This window comes from Taeniopygia guttata, chromosome 14 (genome assembly GCF_048771995.1).
Source record: "Taeniopygia guttata chromosome 14, bTaeGut7.mat, whole genome shotgun sequence".
In the NCBI taxonomy this organism is placed as follows: domain Eukaryota; kingdom Metazoa; phylum Chordata; class Aves; order Passeriformes; family Estrildidae; genus Taeniopygia; species Taeniopygia guttata.
Window position 1 is genome coordinate 7,299,016 of NC_133039.1, and position 16,801 is coordinate 7,315,816.

At 60.3% G+C, this 16,801-nt stretch overlaps 3 protein-coding genes across 4 annotated transcripts; 1 reads left to right on the forward strand and 2 right to left on the reverse strand.

The window, feature by feature from the left end:
• Positions 1-1,529: 1,529 nt before the first annotated feature.
• On the forward strand, positions 1,530-7,118 carry MLST8 (MTOR associated protein, LST8 homolog). Its single transcript, XM_030285086.4, has 8 exons — positions 1,530-1,814; positions 1,900-1,951; positions 2,300-2,462; positions 3,107-3,182; positions 5,255-5,407; positions 5,498-5,622; positions 6,072-6,235; positions 6,651-7,118. The coding sequence occupies exons 1-8, from the start codon at positions 1,686-1,688 to the stop codon at positions 6,767-6,769; spliced, it is 981 nt and encodes a 326-aa protein (XP_030140946.1). The 5' UTR covers positions 1,530-1,685; the 3' UTR covers positions 6,770-7,118.
• A 7-nt stretch (positions 7,119-7,125) lies between these two features.
• BRICD5 (BRICHOS domain containing 5) lies at positions 7,126-11,644 on the reverse strand. 2 transcript variants are annotated; one of them, XM_030285046.4, is made up of 5 exons: positions 9,966-11,642; positions 9,462-9,614; positions 9,193-9,300; positions 8,194-8,347; positions 7,126-7,638 (listed from the first exon to the last, which is right to left on the reverse strand). In XM_030285046.4, exons 1-5 carry the CDS (start codon positions 9,999-10,001, stop codon positions 7,544-7,546), a joined length of 546 nt encoding a protein of 181 aa, XP_030140906.2. In that variant the 5' UTR covers positions 10,002-11,642; the 3' UTR covers positions 7,126-7,543. The 2 variants fall into 2 exon arrangements, with proteins under 2 accessions (XP_030140906.2, XP_072791587.1); XM_072935486.1 differs by having other exon boundaries at positions 9,462-11,644.
• A 1,156-nt stretch (positions 11,645-12,800) lies between these two features.
• Positions 12,801-16,767, reverse strand: PGP (phosphoglycolate phosphatase). Its single transcript, XM_002187026.7, has 2 exons — positions 15,906-16,767; positions 12,801-14,890 (listed from the first exon to the last, which is right to left on the reverse strand). The coding sequence occupies exons 1-2, from the start codon at positions 16,750-16,752 to the stop codon at positions 14,565-14,567; spliced, it is 1,173 nt and encodes a 390-aa protein (XP_002187062.7). The 5' UTR covers positions 16,753-16,767; the 3' UTR covers positions 12,801-14,564.
• Positions 16,768-16,801: the final 34 nt, after the last annotated feature.

Genomic DNA, 16,801 nt, shown 5'->3' on the forward strand with positions numbered 1-16,801 from the left:
AGCATCCCTGCATCCCCCTGAGCATCCCCGCACCCTCCCGAGCATCCCTGCATCCCCCTGAGCATCCCTGCATCCCCCCGAGCATCCCTGCATCCCCCCGAGCATCCCTGCACCCTCCGGAGCATCCCCCCGAGCATCCCTGCATCCCCCTGAGCATCCCTGCATCCCCCCGAGCATCCCTGCATCCCCCCGAGCATCCCTGCACCCTCCGGAGCATCCCCCCGAGCATCCCTGCATCCCCCCGAGCATCCCTGCATCCCCCTGAGCATCCCTGCACCCTCCCCGGGCTTCCCTGCGGCACCGGGGCCCTGCGCCCCCCCGAGCATTCCCGCATCCTCCCGGTACCGGTCCCCACCGGCGCTTACCGGCAGGTGCGGGGCGGCCGCGGGCACCGCCGGCAGCGGGCACGGGCACGGGCACGGGAACGGGAACGGGCACGGGAACGGGCACGGGCACGGGAACGGGAACGGGAACGGGCACGGCCGCCGCCGCTCTTAAAGGGCCCGGTGCCCGCCGGTGCGGCGGGTGAGGAGGGTCGCACCGGGCTCAGCGGGCACCGTGCCCAGCGCCCCGGTGCCACACGCGTGCGGCGGGAGCACCGGCAGAGCGCCGAGCTGCCGTCCGCCCTGACCGGGAGGCACCGGCACGATGGGCGGCCCCGGGGTGGCTCCGCGGTGCCCGGTGCGTGCCCGGTGTCGATTCCCAGTGCCCGGTAGGGGCCGGTGCGTGCCCAGCGATGGCCGGTGTGTGCTCTGTGCCTGCAGCCCGGTGTGTGTCCGTGTCCCGTGTCCCGTGTCCCGTGTCCCGTGCCCGGTGTGTGCCCAGTGTGTGCCCGTGTCCCGTGTCCCGTGCTCGGTGTGTTCCCGGTGTGTGTCCCATGTTCTGTGTCCCATGTTCTGTGTCCCAAACTTGGCACACAGTGTGTGCCCTGTGCCCAGTGGGTGTCCCATGTCCTGTATCTCATGCCCCATATCCCATATCCCATATCCCACATCCCATATCCCACACCCCATATCCCATATCCCTTATCCCACATCCCATATCCCATATCCCTTATCCCACATCCCATATCCCACACCCCATATCCCATACCCCACATCCCATATCCCATATCCCAAATCCCAAATCCCATATCCCACATCCCATATCCCATACCTCACATCCCAGATCCCAAATCCCATATCCCATATCCCATATCCCATATCCCACATCCCAAATCCCAAATCACATATCCCACATCCCAAATCCCAAATCCCAAATCCCACATCCCACATCCCAAATCCCATATCCCACACCCCAAATCCCAAATCACATACCCCACATCCCATATCCCATATCCCATATCCCAAATCCCAAATCCCACATCCCACGTCCCGTTTCCAGCACTGCGCCCCCTGGCGGCACTGCACGGCACGCGCTCTCCCCCCGCCGCGCTCCGTGGTCTCGCCCGCCGCCCCCCCACGCCGGGGCCATGGTCCGTCCCAGTCGCCGCTCCCGCGCATGCGCACTCCCGCCGGACGCTGCGCGCTCGGGAGGCGCCGCGCGCATGCGCAGAAGCGGGAGCCGTGAGGGGACCGGGAGCGGACCGGGAGCGGGGCTGAGGGACACCCGCGGGCCACGCCGACACCCCGCGGCCTGAGAGCGGCCCCGCAGGCTTTAGGGAGCTCCCCGAGCGCGGCGGCACCATGAACGCGGCGCAGGGCACGGTGGGCAGCGACCCGGTCATCCTGGCCACGGCCGGCTACGACCACACGGTGCGGTTCTGGCAGGCGCACAGCGGCATCTGCACCCGCACGGTGCAGCACCAGGACTCCGTATCCTTCCTTCCGTGCCCGCCGCCCCGGCGGCTCGGGGCCGGGCCCGCCTGATGCTCCGTACCGACCTTAACGGCGCCCGCAGCAGGTGAACGCGCTGGAGATCACGCCGGACCGGAGCATGATCGCGGCCGCAGGTGAGCGCTCCTGCCGGGCTGGTGCACGGCCGCGGTGCTGAGCCTCTGCCCGGTGCTGAGCCTCTGCCCGGTGCTGAACCGCGGTGCTGAGCCGCTGCACGGTGCTGAGCCACTGCCCGGTGCTGAGCCTGTGCCCGGTGCTCAGCTGCTGCCCGGTGCTCAGCCACGGTGCTCAGCCTCTGCCCGGTGCTGAACCGCGGTGCTGAGCCGCTGCCCCGTGCTCAGGCACGGTCCGGTGCTCAACCACGGTGCTGAGCCTGTGCCCGGTGCTCAGCCTGTGCCCAGTGCTCGGCCGCTGCCCGGGGCTCAGGCACTGCCCGGGGCTCAGGCACTGCCCGGTGCTCGCAGGGTACCAGCACATCCGCATGTACGACCTCAACTCCAACAACCCCAACCCCGTCATCAACTACGACGGCGTGAGCAAGAACATCACCTCGGTGGGGTTCCACGAGGACGGCCGCTGGATGTACACGGGCGGGGAGGACTGCATGGCCCGCATCTGGGACCTCCGGTGGGCACCGGGGCTTCCCCGGCCCGGGAGCGCCCCCGGGAGCCCTGAGCACCCCTGCCTTATTCTGTCCACGTCCCACAACCCCTGAGCACCCTTCCCTCGCTGTCACAGGTCCCACAAGCCCTGAGCACCCTTTCTTAGCTCTGTCACAGGTCCCACAAGCCCTGAGCACCCTTTCTTAGCTCTGTCACAGGTCCCACAACCCCTGACCACCCCTCTCCTGCTCTGTCACAGGTCCCACAACTCCTGAGCACCCCTCCCTCACTCTGTCACAGGTAGCACAACCCCTGAGCACCCCTCCCTCGTTCTGTCACAGGTCCCACAACCCCTGACCACCCCTCTCCTGCTCTGTCACAGGTCCCACAACTCCTGAGCACCCCTCCTTAGCTCTGTCACAGGTCCCACAACCTCTGAGCACCCCTCCCTCACTCTGTCACAGGTCCCACAACCCCTGAGCACCCTTCCCCTGCTGTGTCACAGGTCCCACAACCCCTGAGCACCCTTCCCCTGCTGTGTCACAGGTCCCACAACCCCTGAGCACCCCTCCTTAGCTCTGTCACAGGTCCCACAACCCCTGAGCACCCTTCCCCTGCTGTGTCACAGGTCCCACAACCCCTGAGCACCCTTCCCTCACTCTGTCACAGGTCCCGGAACCTCCAGTGCCAGCGCATTTTCCAGGTGAACGCTCCCATCAACTGTGTCTGCCTGCACCCCAACCAGGTGAGGAGCTGCCTCCTCTGGAGTTCCCAGCTCAGAGAATCCTGAGGAACAGAGCTTAAAGCTCATCCCACCCCACCCTGCCACGGCAGGGACACCTTGCACCATCCCAAACCCCCTCCAGCCTGGCTTTGGGCACTGCCAGGGATGTAGGGGCAGCCCCAGCTGCTCTGGGCACCCTGTTCCTGTGTCACCTCTGGGTAAACCTGAGGGGCTGCAGAGATGTACCCCAGCAGAAGATGGGGTACAGCAGAGCATGGGCTGGGGGCTTCACACGATGTGTTTGTGCTGCTGACCTGGTGGCTGTTACAAAGGGACAGCACAGGGGCTGCATTGAGCTCATCCCACGGGAGGAAACGCCCTTGCAGTGGGCTCTGCCCCCGTGGGGGTGTGATGGGAGCAAAGCTGGAAGAGTGAGGGCAGCTGGGGAGCTTGAGGGTGACAACACTGCCAGGGAAAAGCATCCTGGGGCCTTTGGCTGTGATTCCCTTCAGGTGGGGTTTGGTTGAAGTTCCCCAGTGGGTTCAGCAGCTGTTATGAGCAGAGGGAGAGTGGGGCACTTGAAGAGGCTGAAGGGAGCAGGAGCAGGGAAATCAATAGGGATCAGTCAGTGCTAATGGCTGGGCTGGGCTTGCAGGACTGTGGTTTTGCCTGCAGACAGGGCCGTCCAAACCTCTGTAAAGCCCTGAGTCATGGAAATGTTCCTTTGCGTTTCATTTGGCAAAGGTTTAATTTTACAAATCAGGAATTTCAGGCAAAATTTGAGATGGGTTATTTGGGCCAGACTACCCAAATCATGTAGACAATCCACATTCTTGTAGTGTCAGTGCTGTGAGAGTGTGTTGTGTTAAATGAATGTTGCTGAACATAGGTCTTAGATGTGAAATAATCCCTGAGCACGGTGCTGCTGAGGTGCAGCGTGTTGCTTTGTGAGCAGAAGGTGGTTAATTAGACCAAAGGTGGCAGCATTTGTTCGGGCAGTTCTGTGGCTCTGCAGTTCCCTCTGCAGAGATGCTGATCCAATTATCCAGAGATTCCTCACTGTCTGAGTAAAGCCATGAAAACTTTGGACTCATCATTTACACCTGCTGAGAGGAGGCTGAGGAGCTCAGAAGAGACTTTTGTGCAGTCAGATAAATGCATTGAGTGGTGTCTGTCTCCTTGGAAGCAGCCTCTGCTCCCAGGGACAGGATTAGCTGTGCCTGATGACCTGATCTCCTCTAGGGATTCTGCTAAAATTATGGACAGCGCAGGGCTGTCGATAAAGGCCTGCTTTGAGTGGAGACATGCCAGCATTGTCTTCTGCCCTGAGCACGGGATCAGAGCCAGGACTCCTGCCCTTGGCTCTTGTCCTTCCCGTGAGAAGGGAGGAGAGAGAGGAAAAACCCACTTCAGGTTGTGTTTTTCTGGTATCTGCACCCTTGAGTGCTTCAGTTGTTCAGTGGCCAAGCTGCCCCTTAATGCTGCCTCTCAGACATGCTGAAAACCACTTGGCTGCTGTGGCTGTGCCACAGCCCTGGAAGCGGGACAGCTCTGTTTGCTCTGGGGCTTAGAAAATCAGCAAACCCTTCTGGGGAGGGAAGCAGGCTTTTGTAGAGTGTCACGGGAGTCAGCAGCCGGCTGGGACAGGCAGGGTGTGAAACAGCCCTGAGCTGGGGAGGCAGGAGGCAGGACAGGACCGTGCTGCTTAACCCCAGAGCACGGCTGCAGTACTGCTGCAGGGGCACTGTCATGATGAGACTCTAAGTTTAGAAGGTAAAGAATGAACTTCATTAACAAGTACGTTTCTCTCTTATAGAGAGCATTGTGAAGACTAATTTCATTGGTCTTAAAGTAAAAACATTTTACACTATGAATAGCACACGGTGGTAGAACATATCTATAAACAATATGAACAGAACGAGAGATAATAGATAGTTTACATTCCTCTTGGACTTTTTCCCAGGCTTAGCCTGGTAGAAATCTCTCTCATTTTCTCTCTGATGCAACTGAGAATATCCATAGGGCACGACGTGGGTGCCAGCTCCAGGCTGCTGCTCACGGTGCCCACAGAGACACGGCCGTGTGCCCTGCAGGCAGAGCTGATCGTGGGCGACCAGAGCGGGGCCATCCACATCTGGGACCTGAAGACTGACCACAACGAGCAGCTCATCCCCGAGCCCGAGGTGTCGGTGAACTCGGTGCACATCGACCCCGATGCCAGTTACATGGCGGCCGTGAACAGCTCGGTGAGCTCCCGGATGGGCTGGCAGGGCAGCCGGGCTGGGTTTGGGTGGGCATCCAGCAGCCCGGGCACAGCTCCCGCCGTGTCTCTGCAGGGCCACTGCTACGTGTGGAACCTGACGGGCGGCATCGGCGAGGAGGTGACGCAGCTGATCCCCAAGACCAAGATCCCGGCGCACAACCGCTACGCCCTGCAGTGCAAGTTCAGCCCCGACTCCACGTGAGTGTGCAGCCCCTCACCTCCCTCCCAGGGCAAACATGGGCCTTTTGGGGCAGGCAGGGACCAGCTGTGCCTCCAGCTGTGCCTCCAGCTGTGCCTCCAGCTGTGGCTGCTGCTGGCTCCACACTGCAGGTCCCCAGGGAGGAGCAGGACGGGGGGCAGGGGATGTGGCACCAGGGTGTTGCTGTCAGGGGTGTCCCACTCGTGCTCCCTGAGCTCAGCAAAGTTTGCAGCCATGAGCTGTTCTGCAGCTGCTGCAGTGTGAGCTCCTTCCCTCAGTCTGTCCAGCTGGAATCTGCTAAATCAGACAGCGCAGCTGTAAGGAGATCTGATTGCAATGGGGGCAGCTCTCCAGGCTGGCACTGGCCCTGGCCCAGCTCTGTGGTAACCAGAGGCCCACAGGGGGACAGTGACTGATGAGGTTGCCCTCACATGTCTCCTTCTTGCAGGCTCTTGGCCACCTGTTCTGCAGATCAGACGTGCAAGATCTGGAGGACTTCAAACTTCTCTCTGATGACAGAGCTGAGCATTAAGAGCAACAACCCTGGGGAGACATCCCGGGGCTGGATGTGGGACTGCGCCTTCTCTGGGGACTCCCAGTACATCGTCACAGGTGAGGCAGCACCTGGGCTGTGCCAGGGCCCTGCAGCAGCCAGGCCTGACCACTTACCCTGGCTGGGACATGGCCAGAGCCTGGGGCACAGGGCTGTGAGGTGGGAGCAGCCAGTTCTGCTGACTGGAGCATTTTGTGCTGCTGCAGTGGGGCAGCTGTTGGAACTGCAGAGGAGAGCTCCAGCTGTGCTCTTCAGCTCACAGCCTGTTAGTCCCTTGAACACACCTGTGGTCATTTCCACACTCACTGCTCTCCAAAAGAATGAAACCAACCCCAGAGAAATGCACTGAGCTGCTCTGCCTTGCTGGTCATCACCAGCCCTAAGGATGCCTGAATGAAGCAAGATATTTCTTAGAATAATAGTAAAAAAGAAGCTTAAAAGGTAATAGACTCTTCTTTTCACTCTGTGTTCCAGCCTCCTCTGATAACCTGGCCAGACTGTGGTGTGTGGAGACAGGAGAGATCAAGAGGGAATACAGTGGTCACCAGAAAGCCGTGGTGTGCCTGGCCTTCAATGACAGCGTCTTGGGGTAACGGCCACCTGCGGCAAGGACAGGACCTCTGCTTGTTTCCCCTTGCCTTGCCAGACCCTCTCCAGAGCCTGGGACACGCTCTGTACCCATCCCCTCCTGCACGGAGAGGGCTGGGGCTCTGACAGGGCAGCTTCAGCTCCAGGCAGCACATTGCTGAAACGTGTATGGCCCTGAGGGAGGGAGTGGGACAGGGAGGCACGGTCCCACTGCAGGGACACGGGTACAGTTCAGCTGCAGGAATCCCTGGGGCATTGGCTGCTGACAGCTCTGGATGTTCCTGTACCCCAGAGTGGGGAAAAAATAAAAGTCAGCCTTTGCCAGTGATGGGAGAGGCTGAGCAAAGAGGAGAAGCAGCTCTTGTCTTGGTTTGCAATCCCTTTATTCAAAGTGTTTCACAGAGTGACTTGGAGAGCTGCTCTCCTAAAGCCAACCACCCCCCAGGTGTAACAACAACCACCTTGTGCTGAACAGAGCCTGGAGCCCCAAAACTCCAGCTGCTTCCCGGGATACCTCTGGGCCTGGCTCTCCTAATTCCTACGGACGAGGCACAGCCCTGGAGCAGAGCTGCAGTGTCCGTGCTGGCAGTGCTGAGCAGAGGCCTCCTGTTTCTCTAAACTCTCCTGATCCTGTTTCTCTAAGCTCTCCTGACCCACAGCACGGAATCAGCAGGAAGCTCTGGGGATGTTGCAGGTGTTCCCTTCCTCGTGGAAGTCAGAGGCTTTTCAGGAATCCAGTTCAAGTGTGAGGGCAGAGAGGGCGGCGGTGGCTGCAGCACTTACTCGGGCAGGTAATAGAAGCAGATGGAGACACAGATGTTGCTGGGGAAGCAGATGTCAATGCACAGGTAGATGAGGCGCTGCCTGCCCGGGCCTGCCAAGGAGCAAAGACAGCAGTGAGAGCAATGCTTTGGTCCTGCAGCTGCAGAGTCCCCGGGGATGCTTTGGTCCTGCAGCTGCAGAGTCCCCGGGGATGCTTTGGTCCTGCAGCTGCAGAGTCCCCGGGGAAGCTTTGGTCCTGCAGCTGCAGAGTCCCCGGGGAGCTGAACAAGAGGAAAGCCTCAGGGGATGACCTTTCTTATTCAATCTGGAGTCAGATGGAGCAGGCTGACAGCTCAGCAGGCTGCTTTGGCTGAGGGTGAAGGTGACAGGGATTAACCAGCGATGTCTCAGGGGACAGCTCTGTGTGCTGGCTGTGCTGTGCTGTGCTGCTGGGGCAGCTCAGAGCCCATCCCAGCGCCACGGCTCAGGATGGGGTGGGTACGAGCCAGCACTCAGGGGTGGTGAACAATGGCCTGATTTTGCACTAGAGGTCACCCGTCCCTGTCCTGGGCCTTGGCAGCCTGTCCTGGGCTGCATCAGAGCCTGATCCTCTTAGAGGTGCTAGAAAAGCTGCAGCTTCCCCTGCCAAGGGCAGCGCCCCACTTACCGTGCCCTCTGCGCACCCAGAAGATGGAGGTGTGCTCACACAGGGTCTGCACAGCCTCCCCCAGGCCCCTGGGCTCCAGCTGCTCCCCTGCCACAATGCCCAGGAACTCCCGGTAGAACTTGGTCTGGTTGTTGGGGTGCAGCAGCTGCTCAGCCTGAAAGAAATGGCCCTGCTGGTTCCTCACTTTGTCCCTCAGGCCCCAGAGCTCTGCTCTGGCTCCCAGGGCACCCCAGCCGTGCTCTGCAGCCCAGCAGGTTTCTCCTGCCAGCTGCCCTGCCCCAGCTCTCATTTTCTGTCTGTGGCTGCTGCCAACCCCAGCACTACCCACTTTTACTTGCATTTAGGAGCCTCAGGGCTGGGCAGGTGCTTTCCTCTCCCTGCATCCCTTTTGGGAGCCTGTGTCCCTGCACTTCTCTGGGAGTGAGGTGAGGACTAAGGACCCCCAGGAGCTGCTGAGGAAATGGATAGCAGATGGCAGGGGCACAAAAAAATGTGGCTTTCTGTCTTCTGGAAACGGAATCTGCCCCTGCCCAGGCATCCACTGACACTTTGTTCCGAGGGTCCGTATACATGATTGCCTCCAACTTTCTTCCCTGGGAGTTGGTAACAAACCCCCTTTGTTTTTCCTCCCCCAGATTTTTGAGCAGGTAACAGAATCCAGTGGGAGCAGGTGCTGCAGGAGCCCTGCTATTCACCTCCATGGGACACATCCCCCTGCCCCAGGCTGCTTCCCACAGGAATCAGGGTAGGGATAAACCAGGAGCTGCTGCTCACAGCTGGCTGAGAGCCCAGCCTGGGGGCACAGCTCTGCTCCTGTGAGCAATGAATCCCTCAGGACAGGGGCTGCCACTGCTCCCCCTGGCTGGGAGACCCCTGCCCTGGCTCCTTGGGGGTGGAGAGTCACTCCTGCAAACCCACACAGGGGACAACGCTCAGCAGCCCTGTGCAAAGCTCAGTCCATCCCCCAGCTATCCCGGGAATGCTGCAGCAGCTGCTCACGCTGTGCTCAGAGGTGTTGAGAGCCGTCTGCAGGGTCTGCAGGTCCCAGGGGTCCATCCTCCTCAGGTAGCAGGCTCGCTGCTCCAGCGGCTTGTAGCACACGTAGCCCTGTGGACAGGCGTGCCCCTTGGAGCAGGCAGCACATGCCCACCCTGTCCCAGAAACCCCTGAAGTGGACACTGTCCTTTGCTCTGCTCTGTGTTCACGATAAAGGTGCAGAGGAAGGCAGCACAGAGGAGCTGGGGAGGCAGAGGCGCCCCAGCACTCACGTTCCTGCTGTCGTACAGCACCACGGCGCTCAGGTTGCTCTGCGAGGTGATGTAGTAGGTGACGGTGCTCCTGGCCTGGTCCACCACGGCTGTCTGGTTCCTCAGCGGGTCCTGCTGGCCCTGGAGCGTCACTCGGAGGAGCTGGGAGCCAGCCTGGCACGAGGGGCAGGAGGGCAGCACCCAGCACCAGCTGCTCCGTGTGCAGCATCTCCCACCAACACCCCGGGCTGGCCCCTGCTCCTCTGATTGAGCCATGGAGAGGAGGGGGCTCTGCCCCACAGCTCCTCACCCCAGTGCCCCTCGTGCCAGAGGCACCAGCTGCTGGAGGAAAGGGCCAGGGGACTCCCAGCCCTGTCTGCAGCCTGCCAGCACCTCCCTGCATTGTCCAGGGGCTGATCCAGCCAGACCCGGCCCAGAGCTCAGCCCACCCATCCCTCCTGGCAGCTGCTTCCCACACAGCCCAGGGCTGGTGGGAGGTTTCCTGCCCAGATCAGCATCCCTTACCTGGGCAGAGCTGGGGGAGAAGCTGAGAACCCCCATGACAGTGACACCAACAACTGCAAAAAACAACAAGGCAACGGACAAGATGATCCAGAAGGTCCTGGAGGGAGCTGGGAAGTATGCTGTGGCCCTCCTGTCCTGGGAGCCAGGGCAAAAGAAGGAGGAACAGGAGTTAAAATTGACCCTTCTGCCAATTCTTCCTCATCAAACAAGTTTCCAGCTCATGCCACAAAGCCTTGTGCAGACTGGTTGAAGCGCAGCAGCTGGAATAACGGAGCCTTTATCCCAGAGTGCAGAATTCCAGATCCAGCATCCTGGTAACCAGCACTGCACAGCCAGGAAAGCTGCAAAGCCCCCAGGGCAGGGCTGGAGCAGCGGCTTTCCAGACACGGGGAACAACAAATTCAATTATTGTGGTTTACAGCAGAAATCCCCAGTGGAATCAGTCAGCACTGGAATCAGACCCTGTGTGGAGTGACCCCCCTCCCTGCACTGCTCTGTGCTGGATTTTATTCCTAAATTGTTCTCCATGAGACCAAGGAAAAGAGCTTGGCAGCGCTGTGACATTTCTATTGGCTCTATTAATTTACTTTAATTCTTATATTGAAGCAATTAAATTTAGCTTCATGGCACATAACGGGATTTTTACAAAGCAGAAAATGTGCTTTCAATAATCTCAAACACAGCCCACATTTAAAAAATAACCTGTTTCTCAATCCTCTGAAGGACAGAGAAATTCAATCCATGCCCAGGATTACATGTGCTCCAGCTGCACGAGGATGGGCTCATCCAGCCTTGGGACAGTTACGGATCTTTATTGGAAACGGGAACTTCCAGATTATTCCCTCAGAAAAACAGTGAGTTGAAGCTGCATCTATCTGAAATCCTATTAATTCCAGCAGAGCAGAGCCCAGCCCTGCGGTAAGTGGCAGATTTTCCATAACCAGTGGAATTCCCTCCGGTGGGAAAGGTGCGGATGCAGAACTCCAGCAGCTGCCAGCCCTGGGCAGGGCACAGCTCATGCCCATCCCTGCCCTGGTTCCCGAGCAGCTCATCCCGGGTAAACCCCGGCACTCTGAGGTGCCTCAGCCCAGCTGGCAGCAGCTCCTGGCAGGAGCTGAGCTGGGGGTGCTGGGGATCAGCAGAACCCCACCAGGACCCGAGGGAATGGCAGGAGCTCTGCCCCCTCAGGGGAGAGCAGGCTCTGGGAGAGAATCATGCAATCCTGGAATGGTTTGCTTTGGAAGGGACCCTAAACCCACCCAGTGCCACCCCTGCCATGGCAGGGACACCTTCCACTGTGCCAGGCTGCCCCAAGCCCTGTCCAACCTGGAAATTCCATGTCCTGTCACATCTGTCCAGAGGAAGGACACAGACAGCCTTTGCCCAGGAGCTGCTGGAGCAGGGAATGCTCACTGATGGAAGAGGGAATGCTCACTGATGGAGCAGGGAATGCTCACTGCTGGAGCAGGGAATGCTCACTGCAGGACAGGGAATGCTCACTGCTGGAACAGGGAATACCCACTGCAGGACAGGGAATACTCTCTGTAGGACAGGGAATACCCACTGCAGGACAGGGAATGCTCACTGCAGGACAGGGAATACTCGCTGTAGGACAGGGAATGCTCACTGCAGGAGCAGGGAATACTCACTGCAGGACAGGGAATACTCGCTGTAGGAACAGGGAATGCTCACTGTAGGAACAGGGAATACCCACTTCAGGACAGGGAATACTCACTGCAGGGCCAGCCCGGCCGGCACCGTCCCCTCCTTCCATCCTCCACTTCAGGCGAGGACCCGGCTGCTGCTGCCGCTCTGCCTCCTGCCCGCGCCCAGGCTGGGCATGGTCCCGGCTGCGGGCACACCTGGCAAAGCTGCAGGTGTGTTCCTGGGCCATAAATACCTGTGCTCGCAGCCAAAGGGCTCCGCGGGAGGGGGAAACCTGAGGCCGCAGCGGGAGCTGAGCGCTGCTGTCAGTGCCCGGCGCGGCTCTTCCTGCTCAGCCCGGGATGGGCAGGAGCCACAATCGGGGCCTTTGTGTGCCCCCAGGGCTGGCACAGCCCAGCACGGGCCCAGGTGAGGCTCTTTGAGAGATCAAATGACCAAATTCCCACATTTCAGCGGGAACTCGATGCTGTTGGAGCCAGGTGCTGATCCTGCTGTTCCTGGGCTGCACAGACACACCTGTGCCACCCTCCGAGGAAAAGGGATGAGGGCTGTGCCACAAAGTCACCGCCACAGCCTGCACTGCTCTCACAGCCACCCGTGTCCTGTCCTGAGAACGTCCCTGTGCCAGCAATGCTCCCCAAACACACAGACCCCGAGCAGTCCAGGAGCCCCCAGAATGTTCCAGACCTGCCAGCCAGACACAACAAAGGTGTGGAGGCAAGGAAAAGCCGAGAATTCCTCCATGTGATGTCTATCCAGGGAAAACACAGGCTGTGGACATTTTCCTATCAAGCACAACCCAAGGCTGAACAAAGTGGCTGAAGGGAGCCCAGAAGAAAGGAGAGGGACTTTGGCCAAGGCCATGGGCAGGGCAAAGGGGAATGCCACAGGGTTAGATTAGGTGTTGGAAAGAAACTCTTCCCTGGAAGGGTGGGCAGGCCCTGGCACAGGGTGCCCAGAGCAGCTGTGGCTGCCCCTGGGTCCCTGGCACTGCCCAAGGCCAGGTTGGATGGGGTTTAGAGCAGTCTGGGATGGTGGAAGGTGTCCCTGCCATGGCAGGGGTGGCACTGGACAGGCTTTGAGGTCCTTTCCCAAACCCCTCCTGACCCCCAGGATTCCCAAGGCACAGCTGCACCACAGCTCACACAGACGAGACCAGTGAGACAAGGCTGGGGAGAGCAGGTTTGAGAGTTTAATGGGAATTCAAGTAGAGGATTAAGAACCATTTGGAAGTCAGAAGAGAGATTTGAAGCACGACTGAAGCACGCCACCAGCACATTCCAGCATCCCTGAGCCCAGGCAATGGCTCCTTTGGCAGCGAGAGCCTCCAGCAGGGACAGAGCTGCCTGAGGGATGCTGGACTCCCTCCTGGCCTTTTCCTGACACATCCTGACACAAAAAGCACCAGAAACAGAGACTGAATCCAAACCCACACTGTTACATCAGACTCGAGCTGCAGTGAGTCCATAATGTGCATCTCCGTGTTACCCAATCAAGGGTAAGTTCTGCCTCTGGGACTTTGCAGAAAAGATTATCCACACTTCCTTCCACAACTCCAAATTACAAACAAACAGCCTTTCAGAGGCTCAGCCAATGCTCTGGGAACACTGAGACCCTCTGGACTGCAGGGTTATTGCTGTACAAAGAAGGTGACAAGTTACCAGGCAGGAAATGGCACCACACTGCCCGAGCTCCTCAGCTGGACAGGAAGGAAAACCAGTGCTTTAAACTGAGCTGTAGGTACTGGAATCTATGCAATAAAAGCATGTTATTTGCATATATAATTTTCAATTAATTCTGTAACGCAAAAGCTTTCACTGTGGGGTTCGGGCAGCACAAAAATCACCCTGTGGTGAGCCCCTCATTGCCCAGTCCCACCTGGAGATCAAATGGAATCACCCCCGAGCAAGCCAGCACTCCTCACCACCCACCGTGCCCGGCCCCTGCCGGCACACGTGGAAGATCTGAACCTCAGGGATGGGAAGGAAGCACGAGCTACTGTCACACACAGCCAGACCCACAGGGCTCCTGTGGACAGCTGTCCTGGGCACTACATCCATCCTCGGACTGAGCAGAACTGGGATTGTGCAGCTAAAGCCGAGGCAAGTGGCTCGTTGATGCTGAGGGAAGTGCAGGAGCTCGGTATGCATTGATCAGTGATTTCTGGGAAGCAGCAGGAGTGAGGCACAGTCCTGCATGGCTGCAGACTCTCTGCATTACCAAATGCAACCGTTTAGGAGAATTGAATCAGTGAAGTACATTCCTCTCATCCTCCCTCCTGGGAAATAAGATATATTATTATAGACTCTATTTATAATTTAAATATATTCTGCTCTAACTTTATGCTCAGGGAGTGCCTGTGTGTACATGTGCTTTACACACACTCAACCTTGGACAGACACTGTGTGCAGCAGCCAAGGTCTGGAATTGTGTGGGATCATCCCAGTCTGCATTACAAGTGCAATGTGCAGTGGTCAAACAAAGGAGATGAATTTGTGTGGGGCTGACGTGGGGCTGTGCCCCTCAACAGAGCCCCAGCTGGGAAAAAGAGTCACCCCAAGGGCAAACACCAGCTCCAAAGTGTTTCCAACCACAACCAGAGCTACTGCACATCCCAAGAGTCATTTCCCTGAACAAACCGGGCTGATCCATGGCCCAGCCTGGCCAGGACATGATCCTTCCCCTCAGATCAACCAGCTCCAGCTCCCCAGCTCAGCCCAGAGGAGCTGGAGCACCACCAGCATTGGATCAACGCATTCAAAACTAAACCCAGCCCCAAGCCCCAGCCCCTGTAATGCCCCCTTTGTTCAAAGTGCATTTCAGACCGAGATGTAAACAGAATCATACCGAGAGGACAGAGAGGAGACAAGCTAAGGGTTCTAACTCCGGGGAGTAGCTAGTGCGTGCGTTACTGCCCGGGGCGCTCCCGGCCCGTTACTCGCCCAGCGCCGGGAGCAGGTCGGCGATGCTGTCGACGTAGTAATCGGGGACCAGGCTGTGCCTGGCAGCGCAGCCGCCGTCCCGGCAGCCCCGCACCTCGTCCAGCGCCGTCACCCCGCTCAGGGTGAGCAGCGTGGTGAGGCCGCAGCTGTTGCCCATCAGGATGTCCGTGTCCAGCCGGTCCCCCACCATGATGGTGCGCGCGGGGTCCACCGGGAACTCGGCGGCCACGCAGTCGAACATGAAGCGGTTGGGCTTGCCCACGATGAACGCCTCGCGCTGCGCCGCCGTCTCCACGGCCTTCACCAGGCACCCCGTCCCTGTGGGAACAGCAGCAGGGTTAGGGACAGAAGGTGTCTCTGTGACCTTCACCAAGCAGGGTTAGGGACAGAAGGTCTCTCTGTGACCTTCACCAGGCACCCCGTCCCTGTGGGAACAGCAGCAGGGTTAGGGACAGGAGGTGCCTCTGTGACCTTCACCAGGCACCCGGTCCCTGTGGGAACAGCAGCAGGATTAGGGGCAGGAGGTGTCTCTGTGACCTTCACCAGGCACCCCGTCCCTGTGGGAACAGCAGCAGGGTTAGGGACAGGAAGTGTCTCTGTGACCTTCACCAGGCATCAGGAACAGGCAGCAGGGCTAGGGGCAGGTCTCTCTGTGACCTTCCCCAGCATCCTGTCCCTGCGGGAACAGGCAGCAGGGATTGGAGCAGAAGGCTCTCAGTGTCCACACGAGCCAGGACAAACCCTCTCAGGACACGGGGAATGGACAGGACAAACCCACTCAGGACATGGGGAATGGACAGGACAAACTCGCTCAGGACACGGGGAACGGACGCCTCGGCTTTTACAGGCAAAGGGACGGGAGGGCCCCAGGGAAGGTGGTGCTTAAAGCCTGCCAGGAGGTGGGAATTCTGACCCGGAGTGTCAAAAGAGAACTCCTATTCGAAAGTAAAGGATGAATACGGATTTCCTCTCTTTCACTGAAGCTGTGGAGGAAAGGCTCCGGGACGCCCAGGCTGCCTCAAAGAATCCCGGGACAGCTGGAGGGGACCTCTGGAGATGATCCAGCCCAACCCCCCTACAAGGCAGGGTCACCTGGATTAGGTGACACAGGAACGTGCCAAGGCGAGCTTGGAACTCCAGAGCCGGAGCCCCCATGACCTCCCCGCCCCGGGCAGCTGCTCCGGCGCTCTGCCACATCCCAGGGGCGAAAGTTCCTTCCCGAGGCTGCGGCGGAACCTCTCCCGTTTTACCAACACACCAGCGAGGCGTGAGGAGCCGCAGAGCCGCCCGCCCAGCCCCGCGCCCACCCGCCGCTGCCCGGGACCCCGCGCACCGGGGATGCCGGCGCCGCCCTCGAGCGGCAGGCGGTGGTCGCGGTTGGTGCCGACCAGGAGGCAGTCGGGGCCGCCGCGCAGGAGGTACCGCAGCGCCTGGCACAGCTTGGCGTAGCTGAAGTGCTCGTCGAAGCCCACCAGCACGGCGCGCACGGCGGGGTCCAACGGAGCTGCCACCCAGTCGGCGGGCGCGGGCCCGGGCAGGGCGGCGGGCCCGGGCCCGAGGTGCGGGATGCCCACGGCCTCCAGCTCGGCCGCCAGCGCGGCGCTGCCCAGCACGTAGGCGGCGGCACCGGGCGGCAGCGCCTGCCGCAGGTAGCGGGCGGCGCAGAAAGCCGAGCTGAAGATGTGCCGGGGCTCGGCGGGCGGGAAGCCGAGCCGCCGCAGCTTCTCGGTGTAGGCCGCGCGCGTCCGCCCGCTGTTGTTGGTCACGTAGCACAGCCGCTTGCCCGCCGCCGCCAGCTTGCCCAGCACCGCCGCCGCGCCGCTCACGGCCGCCTCGCCCCGCCACAGGACGCCGTCGCAGTCGAAGAGCAGCGTGTCGGCGTTGGCGAGCACGGCCCGCGCCGCCTCGCCCTCCAGCCGCCGGCAGCGCCGCGGGCCGTCCGCCGCCATCGCCGCGTCCGCCATGGCCGCGCCGCCGCTCCGCGCGCCCGCCGCCCGTGCGTCCCCATTGGCCGCGCCGCCCCGCGTGCCCGCCGCCCGCGCCTTCCCATTGGCCGCGCCCCGCGCGGACCGCGTCCCCATTGGGCGGTGGCGCCGGCGGCCACGCCCTCCCCGTCGGGAGCCGGCGCCCGGTGTCCCCCCGCGGCCTCCCGTGCGTCGCCCGGCGCGCCGCGCTCTCATTGGCCGCCCTGCCCCAGGGCCCGCCCCCCGCGCGCTGCTATTGGCCAGC

Coding starts and splice junctions, on each gene's coding strand:
- MLST8 (XM_030285086.4), top strand. CDS start 1,686: ATGAACGCGGCGCAGGGCACGGTGGGCAGCGACCCGGTCATCCTGGCC. Junction 5,408..5,497: donor TGGCGGCCGTGAACAGCTCG/GTGAGCTCCCGG, acceptor GTGTCTCTGCAG/GGCCACTGCTACGTGTGGAA. Junction 6,236..6,650: donor CTCCCAGTACATCGTCACAG/GTGAGGCAGCAC, acceptor TCTGTGTTCCAG/CCTCCTCTGATAACCTGGCC.
- BRICD5 (XM_072935486.1), bottom strand. CDS start 9,716: ATGGCTCAATCAGAGGAGCAGGGGCCAGCCCGGGGTGTTGGTGGGAGA. Junction 9,301..9,461: donor TGCTGTACGACAGCAGGAAC/GTGAGTGCTGGG, acceptor GCCTGTCCACAG/GGCTACGTGTGCTACAAGCC. Junction 8,348..9,192: donor TCAACACCTCTGAGCACAGC/GTGAGCAGCTGC, acceptor CATTTCTTTCAG/GCTGAGCAGCTGCTGCACCC.
- PGP (XM_002187026.7), bottom strand. CDS start 16,752: ATGAGAGCGCGGCGCGCCGGGCGACGCACGGGAGGCCGCGGGGGGACA. Junction 14,891..15,905: donor GGGCGGCGCCGGCATCCCCG/GTGCGCGGGGTC, acceptor CTGTTCCCACAG/GGACGGGGTGCCTGGTGAAG.